Genomic DNA, 17,214 nt, shown 5'->3' with positions numbered 1-17,214 from the left:
TAAGGAGAGACAAAGTATAGACATATCAGAGATATCAATCTTCATCATGCAACGAGGAGAGATAGACTCCTAGTGATAATTCTTCACCAGTCCTGACGCAAGCAACAAATTTTCCATCATAAGCCTATCCTTGATGAAAGCTGACTGGTTTGGAGCGATGAATGAGGGTAGTATAACCTTCAAACGATTAGCAATAATCTTGGAGACTACCTTGTATAACACATTACAACATGAAATAGGCCGGTAGTCCTTTATCTCCTGAGAGTCAGTTTTCTTGGGGATAAGGGCCAGGATTGTCGAATTTACACCCTTAGGGAGGAAACCTTTAAGAAAAAAAAGACTGAACAGCAACAACAAAGTCCTTGCCCAATATCGACCAGGCTTGCTTGAAAAATTCAACAGTGTAACCATCCGGACCAGGTGACTTACTTACCGGCATCTTAAATAGTGTTTGACGAATCTCGTCTTCAGAAACCACCCTCAATAATCCCTCATATTGAGCAGAGAAAACACGAAATGTCACCAACTCCTCTATCTGAGCAACACTCATACCCTCGTAATCAACTGGCTCGTAAGTCAGGAACTCCTTAAAGAACCTGACCGCCTCTGCTTCAATCTCCGGTTGAGTTTTTGCAGTGGAGCCATCCTGGCAAAGTATCTCTCGGATAGCATTAAGAGCTTGTCGAGATTTGACAGCGTTGTGAAAAAATTTATTTTTCTTGTCCCCCACCAACAACTAGAGTAACTTTGACCGTTGTTTCAAGAAACATTCCTCCAAATCAGACACATGATCCCACCGCTGAAAAGCCTGCTCCTCGGCCTCCTCAGCTGCAGTCGTGGGATTAGATAGCGTAGAAAGCTGTTTCTGACAAAGGTCTTTCTGTGAGTGTTCCACCTGCTCTGAAAGATTACTAAGCGTTTGACGACCTAGAGACCTTAAGAGAGGTTTTAGTGCGCCTTAAGCTTCTTGGCAAAGCGAAACATAGCAGAGGTAGAGTGATAGAGAGTCTCCGTACTATCCCAGAAGGCTTGTACCGTGGGAAAAAACTCCAAAGATGACATGATAGCATTTGAAAATTTAAAAGGCCCCCTAGGTTTACAAACTTGATGCCCCACTGAGAATCTGCACCGGAGATGATCAGAGCACCCACCAGATTCAAAGACGCCATAAGCATCGACAAAGCGACGACTCCAAACCTCATTAACCAAAATACGATCTAATTTCTTACAGATTAATCCTTCATCCCGCTTGTTTCCCCAAGTAAACAGAGGACTATGAGAATGCATATCTGTTAAGGAACAATGTCGTACGACATCCTGAAAGTCACACATTCCACTAGTGACAAAGGGATTATCATCATAAGTAGAATGTTCGACTCCATCAAGTATCTCATTAAAATCTCCAACAATCAACCAAGGCTTATTTGCAAAAAGTGGAGAATCAAAATGAGCCTTGAGATCCTCCCAGAGCTCTTTCCTTTCTTCAGCCAGATTATATGCATAGACAAACGAAACAAAGAATTCCATAGTGTTACCAGGCAAAAGAATGGAGCAGGTGACAACCTGACCACTCTTAAAGACTGGTGTTACACGCACATCTTCCTTCCAAACCACCAAAATTCAACCAAGGGTATTAAACTCATAATTAGTAATCGAAGACCTACCACGGAACACTGAAGTAATGATCCTAGGGGCCTTAGTTTCTTGGACACGTGTTTCAAGTAAACATCCAAACTGCAGAGATTCAGTTTGCAACCAATCACGAACAATAGAATGTTTTTTAGATTTGTTAAAGCCACGCATGTTCCAGAAAAAACAAGACATTAATGACGATTGTGGGAGTTCTTCTTGCTCGTGATACCAGGAGGGATCCCCTTGGCTTGCTGAGAAGAAGACTCTGAAGCAGTCTTGTTTAATTGTTTCGTTTGCCACGACAAAGAGGCTCGAATGGGAGCCTCCATCACATTTACTTGCTTAATAGGCACCACAGTAGAAGCGGAAGTCCCTATGGCATTTGCTGTGACTACAGAAGTCGGAACCGGTAGATCAGTCTTAGCCGTGTCTGACTCACCAACATCCTCTGTATCCCCTAAGACTGAGAACCTCGAAGAACCAGAAACTGTAACTTGTTCAGCAGCAGGTGAACTGCAAACTTTGTCAGAGCTCTTACAACCCTTACCAGGAGATACAACCGACCAACCTGCAGCATCATCCACTTGAGAAGGTATTCCCTGTCTCACATCATTAGAAATGAGAGCGGCAGACTGCTGAACTGGAACCGGAGGAGGAACCTTCACCACAGAAGCCTTTTTTGGTGAAACAATTTCCCCTTCTTCAGGATTTACTTCAGAAACCTTGTTTGGCAACATTGGAACAGACAGACAATCATCACTAGTATGCCCCCACCCATTACAACGAGAGCATTTCGGTGGAAGCCAATGGTACGTGAACTCCACAGTAACATCCTCATCTTTGGTCAATTGAAAACGAAACTTGGAAGGCAAGGTTTGCGTGAGATGGACTTGCACAAAAACCTTAGCCTCACCAAACTTACTACAGAGCTCAATGTCCGGGTGCAACCGAATAGGTGTACCTATTGGACTGGTCAAAAAACCAAGACCCTCCCAGGAAAACATAGAGTGAGGAACATTCTTCAGAGAAACCCATAAGGGCATCGAGGAAATAACAGGCCGCGCATCTTCTGGTAGAGGGGACCATTTGGCTAGCATCATAGGTACTCCCGCAATATTCCACATCCCTCGTCGTAGAACTCTCCGCCGTGTGTCCTCATCACGAATTCGAAATCGGACAGAAGTTGCAGAGTGCTCATAGACATCAATCCGCACAGACTTATCACCAAGAGGCCAGATCTTATTGACTAATACGTGAATTTTTGCAACATGTGGAGCCGCTGAAGGGAACCGACCCACCAGAAAGTCATCCCAGAGTGGAACCGAATCCTGAAGCACCGCATCAGGAACCGCAATCGTTAGGACACCATCAACCAAACTAACTTCATAATCGTGTTTCTTAAGCGATGGACGCTTATTCACTGCAGCTGCGTAAGACAGTTGCTTGTTTTGCGAGGAAGACTCATCCCCCTGAGGGGGCTCCACCTCCGACATGAAGGCACACCGGCAGTAGCCGTCACACAAACCCTAGCGTGAGGGAGACACTGCAAACCCTAGAATCGCCCTTGAAATCGCACTTTCCTTATTTAGCAATGAAACTTTTTGCTTGTTAACGCCATATATCTATATATTCATGTAAAATCTTGAGAATTTCTCTCTTCTTCACCATTTGTCCTTTTACTTCCAACACAATGATCAATCTGTTTCTATCGCCAACAAATTCTGTGTCCTATAGAATCATATGGATCCTCTTTCTTTACCAATCATGTGTTCACTCAGCTGATGAGCTTCATAAACACTGCAGTAGCTCGTTTAGCTGCGGTAACCAGAGAAATCTTTCATACCCTTTTTGGATACCTGGCAGAAAAGACTGTGGCCACCCCGACATCAAGCTCGACTGTAGTGGAGGATACGCAGAGCTTAGCATCTCCTCTATGACATTTAGAATCCTAGAGGCAAATTATACTACTAGTTTCATAAGACTTGGCAGCGTGGATTATATCAACAATCTTTGTCCTCAAAACCTACCAAATGTGCAGTTCAACGAAAACGTTCTTCCATTCGCTCCTGACACCAAGATGCTGACGCTTTATTACGACTGCACCGAAGACTTTTCACTGTTTGTTTCTACTTATGTTGGATTCTTTGATTGTGAGGATGATGACACAATAAATTTCTATATAACGAGAAACCTCTCATCCCCTCAACTTGAAGGTATTAGTGCACTTTTAAACGACTTCAGGGGATCATGTAGAAGAGGCGTCAGTATTCCTGCTTCTAGACAAGCTTTGGATACACTGGAGAAAACTCCGGGTACAGATAATCTAAAGAAGGCTCTTGAAGAGGGTTTCGGGCTTGAAGTTAACTCTGATTGTCAGATGTGCATATCCTCAGGAGGTACTTGTGGATATAACCAGAGGTCAAGTGGATTTATATGCTATTGTGTAGACGAGGCACATAGTCGTACTTGCGGTTCTAGAAACAAGGGTAAGATTTCTTGCCCCCACATGTTCTACTTTTCTAATAGGTTCAACAATAATAACCACCACTTGTCCCTTCCTCAAATCCAACCCCCCACCACAAATAACTAGATCATCTATGTGAAGTCCCAAAAATTAATTCTGATAAGTATATAAAGAAACTCCCTTAAGTTTTAACCCAAAGTTCTGTATGTAATTCAAACTGATTTTATTATTTGTGCAGGTCGAAACATCAAGGCAAAAGCAGGTGCTCATTGTTTTCCTATTTATAAAGAAACCTGCTTAGATTACAACACTATAGTCTTATTATTCCTTGTTTCTTTTTGTTTTCCTCTCAAGGCATTGGGGCTGCGTCTGCATTGGTGGGACTCATTCTTATAGTTGCTGGAATGTTCTGTGTAATCAGCTGCAAAAGGAAGACATCAGATCATGTGAGAAAACAGAACCTAACGGCCCTTATTCCACTCAAACACTACAACTATGCGCAAGTACAGAGAATTACAAAGTCATTCGCCGAAGTGGTTGGGAAAGGCGGATTTTGAACAGTCTACAGAGGAACTCTTTCTGATGGTCGTAGTGTTGCAGTGAAGATCTTAAAAGACTCAAAGGGTAATGGGGAAGACTTCATCAATGAAGTTGCAAGCATGAGCAAAACTTCTCATGTCAACATTGTTACCCTCCTAGGGTTCTGCTCTGAAGGTTCCAAGAGAGCAATTCTCTATGAATTTGTAGAAAATGGATCACTCGATAGGTTCATCTCAAGAAAGACCACAATGAACATAGACCGGATGGCACTTTATAGTATCGCTCTAGGCATTGCTCGTGGGCTGGAGTACTTGCACCATGGCTGCAAAACGAGGATTGTACATTTCGACATCAAACCACAAAATATACTTTTAGATGACAACTTTTGTCCTAAAGTTTCAGACTTTGGTCTGGCTAAGCTCTGCGAGAAGAAAGAAAGCACCATGTCATTAGCAAACACAAGAGGAACAATAGGTTACATTGCACCTGAATTGTTTTCAAGAATGTATGGCCGGGTCTCTCACAAATCTGATGTGTACAGCTATGGAATGTTACTCCTCGAAATGATAGGAGCAAGGAACAAAGAAAGAGTTGAACATAGCTCTGCTTCAAACACAAGTTCTATGTACTTTCCTGAATGGATATACAAGGATCTTGAGAAAGCAAACACTAGAAGGCTTATTGAGAATGGAAACAGTAGTGAACAAGAAGAGGTGGTAAAGAAGATGACGCTGGTAGGTTTCTGGTGTATTCAACCTTCCCCATCCGATCGCCCTGCGATGAGCAGAGTTATAGAGATGATGGAAGGAAACCTTAATTGTTGATGATGATATCAGTCACAATTAGTATATTTAGTTCGGTCAAAGGAGGGTCGAAGTTCTCTTATATTATATTGATGTCGAGACACAAAAGACAGGCTTTAACACGACTTAGACGAGTTACAAAAGTAGGTGAGGATAATAGACGAGCTGTTATCTCGCCAATTCTCCGAGCGATCGGTTCCAAACCGTTGACTTCTACTTGGACGAGTTGAAGTTCTTGTACTTGCTGTATCCCTTTTCTTCCCTTCTTTTTTTTTTTTTCTACGCAGGCCGTACGTTTATATTTATAGAGAATCGTATCGGTTCGTCTATGTAAAAGACCATAACACCCTCCCTTCTCTTGGGGGTTTATTATGGGCTTTTCCTGAGCTGGGCCTTTGGTTTGGGGTGTGGATCCACCCCCAACAGTAGTCCCCCCCCCCGGGCCTTTAGTTCGTAGTCTTTAGGCGAAGAATAATCGTGAAAGAGCGAAGAGTCGCGCGTGAAGGAACAGTTCCCGACTTTTGGGGTCGAATCGTTGTGTGCGGTGATCAACGCGCGTGAGATCCGGAAACCGTATCGTTGTTGGGGCGCGTGTCGTAATGATGACCCTTCCAGATCCTTCGTCTTTATCACTTCTCCATTTCTCTCATTATCTTCTTCTCGCGTTTTTTCGGTGCTCATCGTTCAGGTATTCTCCCTCCTTCTTATCTTGTTGTTATTTTGCTTTTAGTGCGTCGTACTTTTACTATGAACTCCCCTCGTTCTCAATCGTCCGATCCATCCGTCGAGAGCCACCTTCGACGAGCGATGACTTCCGAATCTGATGGCTCTAATAGGTCCGTTCGCCGGGAGGGCCGTTCTCGGAGTCCTTCTGATTCGTCTTCGGCGGGTTCAGACATGGCTCGATTTGAAGAATTGAGACGTCGTCTCGTTCCAGGGTCGGCGGTTCCAAGCTCGTCGGGTCTGCCTTGCAGGATTCCTTCCCTGATAGACGAGCCATTGATCAATGACCCATCCTTTCCCGAGTTGGACAACGTTCCTTTGCCAACCGAGAACCTTTTCTCTCATTTCCCTCCGTCGACGTTGAAACCGGGAGCGGCGTCTGATGCAGTTCGTATTGGGAAATTAAACACCGAACCGAGAATTTTGATTCCAGAACTATTTCAGCGTCCCTGGGATGCTCCTTCCGGCTTTATTTGCCTTTCGGAGAAGTACATCACCGAGTGCGGGCTTACCTTCCTTTTGCCGTCTTTCCTGATGACATATTTTGCTCGTCGTGAGGCGGCCATTTCTCAATTTGCCCCGGCGACCTTTCGAAATGCTGTTGGCCTTTCGATTATGGCCGAAGCTGCGGGGGTTAAGCTTACTTGTGATCATTTGGAAGAGTTGACGTGTCTGAACCCGTCGAGCCGAGACAAAACTCCTGGAATTTACTATGTAGCGTCGGGAAGGAAGACGACGCTCGTCGAGGGTGCTAAGGGCAAAACATATAATTGGAAGGGCTCGTACTTCTTTCTTGAAGTCGGTGAGGGGGTTTTGGAGGATCCGTCGATTCCTTGGTTTTCTGGGTGGAACCCTTCACCCGGTAGCCGACCCTTCTTGCCTAGTATATTTTATTTGCACTATTCTCTGGTTGTGCTTAACCCTTCCCCCCCCTCTTCTTTTTTTTTTTAGTTGTTGTTCCAAGGTGTTTGCTCCCATACCCTCCTTCGTTCCAAGCCGAGATAGACGCGATCAAAGCTTTCTGCCCTTACGTTTGGCCAGGTACCGAGTCGAAAAAGGAGCGTTCAAGGAAGACCTCTGATCCTTGAAGAAAGACAGGTACACCCTAGTGTAGTTGAACCGCCCTTTGTTTTTGTTTTTTTTTTTTTTTTTTTTTTTTTTTTTTTTTTTTTTTTTTTTTNTTTTTTTTTTTTTTTTTTTTTTTTTTTTTTTTTTTTTTTTTCTGCTCTTGAGTTCTCCGATTAATTTCGTTGCTTTGTGTTGTACTTGAGTGTAGCCGGGACGATGGGTAAGATGAACTTGAGTGTTCCCAACGCGTCTGCTCGTTATCGCCGAGCTCCGGAGCCGCTGCCTCGTTCCGCTCCCCGTCAAGATGCTCGTCCGGGTGCCAATCCTCCAAGCTCTGGCTCGTCAAAAAGGGCTTCTCCTTCCTCTCGTCAGGTTGTGGACGACCCTTCGAGGATGCGTCCAAGATCCCTTCCTCCGAATCGTCATATTGGTCCAGAGGAGACACTTCCAAGGAAGAAGGTGGTCGGGACTCCTGGTCGCGTCGCCGAGGTGGCGAAAGATTCGCAGAAAAGGAAGGATGGTCCCGAACAAGAGCAGTCTCCCCCATCAAAGAAGTCTAAGTCGGTCGACTTCAGCTGGAATTTTACGCATTCCTCCGGGGCTCGTCCTTTTCCGGATGACTCGCGGTCCTGCGCCGAGTTATTTCGGAAGATCCACTTTGGTGAAGGTCGTCTTCCTGCAGTTGAGAAGATGAAAGAGGCCGACGCGGTTACCGACGTTGCTCAAGCGTCTTTTGAGGTTTGTCGATTAAACCAACTTGCTTTTAATCTTCTTTTACTCGTTTTTCTTATGGTTGTCATTTCCTTTCACTTTGATAGTTTATTGCGCGTATCAATCGTCTGGCTTCTCGCTACGAGCGCCGTGTTCGGAAATTGGAAGGGGAGCGTTCTGGGGCGTCGAGTGAGAGGATCGTGCGCCTCGAGGGACAATTGGGGGAGGCGGTGCGGTCCAACCAGAGACTTAGCGACCTTGTGGCCAAACTCGAACATCACCGGAGCGGGTTGATCACAGAACGAGACTCCCTTACGACGAAGCTTGAGGAGGCTGAAGTTGCCTGTAACGGTCTGAAGCTCACCCTTAACTCGGAGACGAGGAGGCTTAGAGATCGACGTGATGAGTATGGGCACCACGAGCGAATCAACGCTTTCCACGAGGTGGCTGGTCGCGTGCAGAGACTCTTATCGAAGCACAAAAGCTATGCCGAAGCGGTGGAAGCGTCGCGGGAGAAGTTTCTTGAGTACAACCAAGCTGTTGGGAACGTCCAGATGCTCGAAACGCTCGTTGCCGAGGGTCGGATTTCTTTGCTCGATGAGGGGATTAAGGTCCGAGTTACGGCCGTGATGGGCCAACTGAAGAGCGAGGTTGAAGAGGTCGATCTGCCGGATATTACCGAAGCTGACTTCGACATGTCTCAGATCTTTGCCGGGCCTCTTCCCCCAATTCCGACTTGGATCGCTTCCCCAATCAGCGAGAATACCGAGGTCTGTAATGACGAGGGTGGGAGTGACGGATCGGAGAGTGGGGAGATTGGGGGTGAAGATCTGGACGAGCAGGAGAAGGTCGACGATCGTCCTTCTGATGGAGCTGAGGTGCAAGCTGACGACCACCCTTCTGATGGAGCTGAGGAGCAAGCTGCCAAGGGACTTCCTCGTCCGTTAACTCCCGGGCATGAGTCGCCGGTTGTTGGCTTAGTATCGTGACTCTTCCGTTGTCGCCGTGNCCGATCGTAGTTCATATTTACATGATTATTCGAATGGTAAAAAGGACGAGCTGAACATAGCCGAGCTTCCTCGATGGTTCTAGTAATAGTAGCGCTTGAGATGCATCGAATTCCAAGACCTCGGTACTGGTTCACCGCCCATTGTTAAGAGTTCGTATACGCCGGGATGGACGACCTTGGATACTAGATATGGACCCTCCCAATTGGCTCCCATTTTTCCGGCATCTGGTTCGGCAGTATTTTCGAAGACTTTACGGAGGACGAGATCCCCTTCGTCGAAATGCCGGTTGTGAACTTTCTTGTTGTAGTACTTAGCTGCGGCGAGCTGGTAGTTTTGGATTCGTAGGAGTGCTTTGTCTCGTTCTTCTTCCAACTCGTCGAGTCTATCCATTTGCATCTGACTGTTAAGTGCGGTGTTTTGGACGAGCATTGTTCGTCGGAGGCTGGAACTGCCGACCTCAGCGGGTGCCATTGCTTCCATCCCGTAGGCTAANTGACTCTTCCGTTGTCGCCGTGTCGAGAGGTCGGCTCCCTCGTACTATCTTCTGTTTGCCGTATTTTGGGGTCGGCTCCCACGTACTTTTATGCGCCGTGTTTAGGGGTCGGCTCCCTTCCGAAACTTTATTCCTGCCCTTGGGGCATTTATTCCTACTCTATTTAATGCCTTATTTCTCAAAACGTTGCTTACTGGTCATTGAATGCCTTTTTGTTGGGACTTGCACTTTTCGTTCTATAAATAGTCTTTGCTTTTTACTTCAGTTTCGTCTTGGTGAGTTTCCTTTGTCTTTGTAGGGAAGAGGAAATTATTCCGATGCCAGTGACGACTAGAGCGGCGTGGTTGCGTAGGGCGCAGGAACGACTAGGCGTTAGGTCCGACGAGGTGATACAAGCGGAACTCGGCTATTATAACGCTCGCATCCAGCGACTAAGAGCTTACATCATCTCCACCCGTCGTTCATTCGAACGCTATTATGATTTCTGTCGTGTGGACGGGACAGTGGAATGTCTCGAAACGCTGATTGACGAAGGATATTTCGTTCCGAAATGGCACTGGGATCAGCTGCTGGACGAACGTACCCGGCGCAAGAATCTTTTTGCAGAAGTGGTGATACCTACACTTGAGCAGGGTGACCTTGATTCCCTGGGCCGAAGGCTGTTTGAAGATCGGGAGGAAATCGAGGCCTGCCGAGCTCGTATCAACGTGCTTCGTCGTTACATTTTGCAACTGGAGAGCACGAGTCACTACTTTAGTGAGAGTAATCGCCTCGAAGGGATCCGTGCGTACCTCGAGGATATGATTGGACGAGGTGCGGCTGTCCCGATGGATCTACTGAAAGACGTGAAGGAATCGTGCCGTCATTGGCAAACCATAATTGGCGGGTTAGAGTTTATTGAGCCTTCCAGTGCCGATCTTGGAGTTGATTGACTTGCTATCCTTTATTGTTGTTTTTTTTGTTTGTGCCGTAATGGGGTCGGCACCCGCATCAGACCGTTGTATCTTTTTTTTTTTTTAAATAAGTCAAATTCTATGCTACTCTTGAGAGTTTTACTTTTCTCTCTTTGTTTTTTTTTTTAAAGTGCGACTTGTGATGGTCGGCTTATTTCTTTTATGCGAGCTACGCTCCGCTTGATATAACCGGGGGCGACCGTTAATAGTCGGCTTATCATTTTGTGCAAGTTGCGACTCGGCTTAAAGTAATACGTCGGAACGTCGGGTCATTACCGGGCCAATGGTAACGACTAAAATAACTTGCAAATGACAACTCACTCTTGTGAGGAAGAAATTTTATATTATTGGCGGCTGTGTCCCGTAGAGTGGGACTGCCTACGTACCCTCCGATCAGGAGGGATCAACCGATCGTAGTTCATATTTACATGATTATTCGAATGGTAAAAAGGACGAGCTGAACATAGCCGAGCTTCCTCGATGGTTCTAGTAATAGTAGCGCTTGAGATGCATCGAATTCCAAGACCTCGGTACTGGTTCACCGCCCATTGTTAAGAGTTCGTATACGCCGGGATGGACGACCTTGGATACTAGATATGGACCCTCCCAATTGGCTCCCATTTTTCCGGCATCTGGTTCGGCAGTATTTTCGAAGACTTTACGGAGGACGAGATCCCCTTCGTCGAAATGCCGGTTGTGAACTTTCTTGTTGTAGTACTTAGCTGCGGCGAGCTGGTAGTTTTGGATTCGTAGGAGTGCTTTGTCTCGTTCTTCTTCCAACTCGTCGAGTCTATCCATTTGCATCTGACTGTTAAGTGCGGTGTTTTGGACGAGCATTGTTCGTCGGAGGCTGGAACTGCCGACCTCAGCGGGTGCCATTGCTTCCATCCCGTAGGCTAAGGAGAATGGGGTTTGGTTAGTGGATGTCCTTGGGGTCGTTCGGTAGGACCAAAGTACTCCGTCAAGCTCGTCGGCCCAGGCACCCTTCTTGGCGTCTAGTCTTTTCTTTAGGCCATCGAGTATAGTCTTGTTGGTAGCTTCGGCTTGGCCGTTTCCTTGCGGATACCTCGGCGTCGACTTGCTTAGTTTGATTCGCCATCGTGCACAAAAATTTTCGAATTGCAGGGAGATAAACTGCGACCCGTTGTCAGTGACTATCTCGTACGGGAGACCGTGGCGACAGATTACATATTTCCAAACGAAGAGTTGGACGTCCCTTGCTTTGATATTTGCGTAAGACTCGGCCTCGACCCATTTGGTGAAATAATCGGTGAGGACGAGTATATATCGCTTTTGTATAGAAGTTGGTAGCGGGCCAATGATGTCCATCGCCCAGCGCATAAAAGGGTAAGGAGCTACTCCGGCTCGTAGGAGTTCAGTTGGCTGATGAATAATGGGGGCGTGTCGCTGGCATTTTTCACACATGGCGACGAACTTTTCACAATCGGATATCATCGTCGGCCAGTAATGACCATGCTTCCTGATTCGCAGTGCCAAGGCTCGGCCACCTGAGTGATTTCCTCCGGCTCCTTCGTGCATTTCCATCATGACGCGCTCGGTGTCGTCACCGTGTATGCAGAGCAAAAGGGCTCCTGACGCGGTCCATCGCAACAAATGATCTTTCATTAAGGTGTAGTGGGCGTTGGCTTTTAATCTTCGCTTAGCCCATTTGTCTGTTGGCACGTCGCCATCGGCCAAGTATGCTCGGATTTCGACTCGCCAATCTGTCACGTCGCTGTCTGATGCAGGTTCGCATCCTCGGCGTGACCTCATCGTTTGATAAGTCGTCCTAATTTCGTTGGGCTGGTGGAGTGCGAGGCAAATCTCGGGGTGTGTTTCGCTTATGCTCGGCGTATCTATGCTTTCTACCGGGATGATTCACCGAAGGTCGGGATCCGATGTTGAAGCGAGTGCTGCCAAAGCGTCGGCCGGGGCATTGTCTCCTCTGGGAATTTTGATGAGCTCGAATTCGTCGAAGCGTTTTGACAAAATCCTAACGACATCAAGGTAGGCGGCCATAGGTTCGCTTTTGGTGTCATATTCTCCACTGAACTGATTGGCGACGAGCTGAGAGTCGCAGAAGGCTCTTATCCGCTTGATCTGCATTCTGTTGGCGAGCTTTAGACCGGCGATGAGTGCTTCATACTCGGCGACGTTGTTGGTTGCTTGGAATCGGAGACGGAAGGATTGCTCCAAAATTTCACCAGTCGGCGAGGTTAGTCGAATCCCTACTCCTGATCCAAGATGAGAGGATGCTCCGTCCACATGCAGGGTCCACCGGTCGTCTGACGGGTCAATGAGTGTTGGTTCGGCTTCCCCAAACGGAAGTTCGATCAAAAAGTCGGCGAGTACTTGGGACTTCGCAGCCAGACGAGTTCGATACTCGATGTCGTACTCACTAAGTTCGATTGCCCATTTCGTTAATCGACCCGATTGGTTCGGGCTGTGCAGTATAGACCGTAAAGGCTGGTTGGACAGGACAGCGACAATATGTGACTGAAAATACGGTCGGAGCTTCCTTGCGGACGTGACGACTGCTAGGGCAACCTTCTCGACTGTCGGGTAGCGAGTTTCCGCGTCGTCGAGTGATTTGCTTATGTAAAAGACGGGTCGTTGCTCTCCTCGATCGTCTTTAACGAGTACACCACTGACGGCCGACTCTGAGACCGCAATATAAAGAAATAAGATTTCGCCGAGCTCCGGCTTCGCTAAGATCGGTGGGGTCGATAAATAGTTCTTTAGCTCGTTGAACGCGCTATGACAGGCTTCGGTCCACTCGAACTTGCCCTTGGTTTTGAGAAGCTGGTAAAATGGTAGACACTTGTCGATCGATCTGGATATAAAACGATTTAAGGCGGCGATCCGTCCGGATAGTCGTTGAACTTCTCTGGCATTCTTTGGTAGTGGCAAGTTGATGATTGCCTTAATTTGCTTTGGGTTCGCCTCGATGCCTCTTCTGGTTACCAGGTACCCAAGGAATTCGCCAGACTTAACTGCAAAGGTGCATTTGGCTGGGTTCAGCTTCATCCCATACTTGTTTAGGGTGTCGAAACATTGTCGGAGATGAGTGATATGGTCCTTTGCACGTTGAGATTTGACGAGCATGTCGTCGATATAAACCTCCATAGTCCGGCCAAGTTGCTCGGCGAACATTTTGTTGACTAGCCGTTGGTACGTCGCTCCTGCGTTTTTCAGGCCAAAGGGCATAACCTTATAACAGTAGGTCCCTCTATCCGTGATGAACGACGTTTTTTCCTGGTCGTCCTTGTACATTAGAATCTGGTTGTAACCAGAGAAGGCGTCCATAAAAGTTAATAGTTCATTGCCGGCGGTTGCCTCGACGAGTTGATCAATTCTTGGCAATGGGAAACTATCTTTTGGACAGGCTTTGTTAAGGTCGGTAAAATCGACGCAGACTCGCCACTTTCCATTCTTCTTCTTGACGACCACCGGGTTAGCTAACCACTTGGGATATTTTACTTCTATAATTGATCCAGCGCCAAGAAGTTTGTCAACTTCGTCGTTCACTGCTTGTGATCGTTCGGGACCTAACTTGCGCCGTTTTTGTTTGACCGGCTTATGCGTTGGGTCGGCATTGAGTTCATGGGTTGTGACACTTGGATCGATCCCCTTCATATCGGTCACGCTCCATGCAAACGTCGAGATATTGGTTTTGAGGAAAAGTATCAACTCGTTTCGCATGGCGTCTGTTATCTCTGTACCGATATTCACGCATCGTTTCTTGTCGTTTTCGTCGAGGTTCACCTCCTCGACCGCGGCAACGCCCTGCTGGACGGCAGTCGGCTTTCCGTCTGTTGGTTATGCGCTATCGTCGCCGACCCGCTGCTTTGATTGCTATAATTTCTTTCCGGTGCGAAGCTTATGCTCGATCAGGAAACAGGCCCATGCGGTTTGCTGATTGCCACGCAGTGTGTATATTCCTTTCGAAGTTGTGAACTTAACGCACTGATGGTATGTTGACGGGACGGCTTTCATCTTGTGGAGCCATGGGGTTCCAAGGATGACGTTGTAGATCGTTGGCTTGTCGATAATTGCGAACCGGAAGTATCTGGCTATCCCCCCAACGAAGATTGGTAAGGTGATGGTGCCGACGGACATAAGATGATCCCCGTCGAAGCCCGTTAAAGAGTGACATTCTGGCATAATGTCCCGTTCGCCGACTTCCATTTTGGCCAACACGTCTCTGAAGATGACGTTGACTGAGCTTCCAGTGTCGATCAATATTCTCGTCACCTCACTTTCGCCGATCAAGAGTTCGACGACCAATGGATCGTTATGCGGTAAATCCAAGCCTTCTAGATCTTTTCCGTCGAAAGTGATTGGCATGCCTTCAGCCTCGAACCTTGACGGCCAAGATTTCGTCATTTCAGCCTTCTTAGTATAATCTCTGATCGCTCTGACCGAATCGTTGCATCCGGCTAGCCCGCCCATTATCATGTTGATTCGTCGTATCGTCGGAGGACGTTGGTCGGGCTTGCGGTCTGTATGCGGTCGTTTTTCGTTACCGCTGTCTTCGCGCCGTTCGGCAAGTAGGTTTTGAATTTCCATCTCGTCTTCGCTTTGGTCGGCTAGTACCTTTGAATCCTTGACGAATTTTCGAGCGATATATTCGGCGCGCTTGGCCTCGCTTCATCCAGGTCGGGCTATTTTGCTTCTGTCGGGCTCGACGACTATTGCCCCTTTCTTGTATCGCTCCATCAAGATCTTCTGGAGGTAATGACACTCGTCAGTTGCGTGGGTGGTACTCTGATGGTAGTCGCAGTATGGGGTTGCACTATTTTCACCTCCCTCTTTCCGTATATACTTGTTTTCGCCGATCGCAAAGGTTCGGCGAGTTCGATCTTGGTTTTTGATGAAGTGTTGTCGAGGCTCGACGTAATCAACTTTTGGAGCTGCGGCTACAGGCTGTTTGGGTATCGCGCTTGCCTCCGAAGAATGCTTCTTAGCATTGATAGCTTTCTCTTCCTCGAGCCCAATGTGTTTTGCAGCTCGGAGTAATGCTTCGGCTACGGTCTCGACATGCGTTAAAGACAGCTCTTCCTTGAACCGAGATTCATACCAGAGCGCATTTCGAAGTGCGACAATTGCGGCAGCGTCCGGAATTGAAATGTTGACGTAGATTTCCTTGAATCGCCCTATAAAGGACCGAAGCGATTCTCCCTTATGCTGAGTTAAGGCATATAAGTCGGCATGGGAATTCTTATCCTCGATCAAAACAGAAAACTGCTTCAAAAATTCGGTTATCAGCTCTCTGATACTATCGATTGATCCGGGTGGGAGTCTCGAGAACCAGCTCAATGCGGTTCCTGTTAGATGCTCGGCGAAAACTGACAAGCTCCAGCGTCGTATTCCGCCGGGCTGAACTGTAAAGGGCCGAGGGCTACGCCAAAGGTGAGTAAGAAGTCTCGCGGGTTGACCGTTCCGTCATAGTGACCCAACCGTGGTTTGACTGCCCGTCTGACCGTCGTTGTAGCGAGTCTTCGAGAGAACGGAGTTCGCTGTGTTGCTTCGAGCATAAGTCCGACTTCGGGTGCCTTGTCCGTTGCTTTTTGAATCATTGCGGCCATTTCTTTCATTTGCTCTTTGATTTCTTTTAGCTCGGTGTCCTTCGTTAGATCAGTTACGTCGTTATTTCGCTCGATAGGGTGCTGGGCAGGATTACGTCCTAATCCGCTGGTTTGCACATACGACCCTGGCGTTGTTCTTACCGAGGTGAAGTTCATTGGGTTGAGCCGAGCGTTGTTGAGATGGTTGATTTCATCTTGTGAGTTAAACTGTGCCGCGGTGAGTGCATCCAATCGGCTGTTGGTTCGCTCTTCTTGCTGGTCAAGGCGTGTTAAGATTCCGCGGAACAGTTCGTCAATACTTGAGACGGGCTGATTGCTGAGCAAAGTAAGCTGCGTTGGGACCTGTGTTGGTTCTACGGTCGCTGGGGTCGTCAGGTTTGTAGCTATGACAAAAGTCTCCGGGCTGTCCACCGTCACGACCTTTCTTGGAGCGTCTGGCGTGGGGAGGACCGCTTGGTCTGTTTGTTCCGTTGCCGGGGTAGTCGTCCCCCCCGACGAGCTTCCTTCCTTGCTCTTTTCCTTGTCAATTATTGTCATCTCGTCTAATCGGTGTAGGTCCGTTCTTCAATTTTTTTAGAAAACTTTGACTTGGCTCCCCCTACCTGGCGCGCCAAATTGTTGATGATGATATCAGTAACAATTAGTATATTTAGTTCGGTCAAAGGAGGGTCAAAGTTCTCTTATATTATATTGATGTCGAGACACAAAAGACAGGCTTTAACACGACTTAGACGAGTTACAAAAGTAGGTCAGGATAATAGACGAGCTGTTATCTCGCCAATTCTCCGAGCGATCGGTTCCAAACCGTTGACTTCTACTTGGACGAGTTGAAGTTCTTGTACTTGCTGTATCCCTTTTCTTCCCTTCTTTTCTTTTTTTTTTCTACGCAGGCCGTATGTTTATATTTATAGAGAATCGTGTCGGTTCGTCTATGTAAAAGACCATAACACCCTCCCTTCTCTTGGGGGTTTATTATGGGCTTTTTCTGAGCTGGGCCTTTGGTTTGGGGTGTGGATCCACCCCCAACATTAATGCTCTTCAAGTCCCTCCTAGACCTGTTTTTCAAATTTCCGCTGCGCCACTTCAAGAATCTTCTAGGCTCTCTGAGGATATTTCAATTTACACAGAAGTATGTTTCACAAATGTCTAATAAAGAGAATAAACCTTTTTGGAACCTATTAAAGCATGCATGAAAGCAGCAAAATATATTTATTCAAGAAATGTTACAT

At 47.1% G+C, this 17,214-nt stretch overlaps 1 protein-coding gene and 1 pseudogene across 1 annotated transcript; both read left to right on the top strand.

The window, feature by feature from the left end:
- The window catches only part of LOC104789638, a 96,371-nt pseudogene extending 90,885 nt beyond the window's left edge, over positions 1-5,486 (top strand).
- Positions 7,447-8,930, top strand: LOC104789637. Its single transcript, XM_010515304.1, has 2 exons — positions 7,447-7,968; positions 8,049-8,930. Exons 1-2 carry the CDS (start codon positions 7,447-7,449, stop codon positions 8,928-8,930), a joined length of 1,404 nt encoding a protein of 467 aa, XP_010513606.1.

This window comes from Camelina sativa, chromosome 5 (assembly GCF_000633955.1).
Source record: "Camelina sativa cultivar DH55 chromosome 5, Cs, whole genome shotgun sequence".
Classification (NCBI taxonomy): domain Eukaryota; kingdom Viridiplantae; phylum Streptophyta; class Magnoliopsida; order Brassicales; family Brassicaceae; genus Camelina; species Camelina sativa.
This window is presented reverse-complemented; position numbering and strand designations above follow the sequence as displayed.

What these genes read in the sequence shown, in the direction of transcription:
- LOC104789637 (XM_010515304.1), top strand. Translation starts at nt 7,447, where the DNA reads ATGGGTAAGATGAACTTGAGTGTTCCCAACGCGTCTGCTCGTTATCGC. An exon ending in TTGCTCAAGCGTCTTTTGAG is followed by an intron (nt 7,969 to 8,048) that starts GTTTGTCGATTA and finishes TCACTTTGATAG; the next exon opens with TTTATTGCGCGTATCAATCG.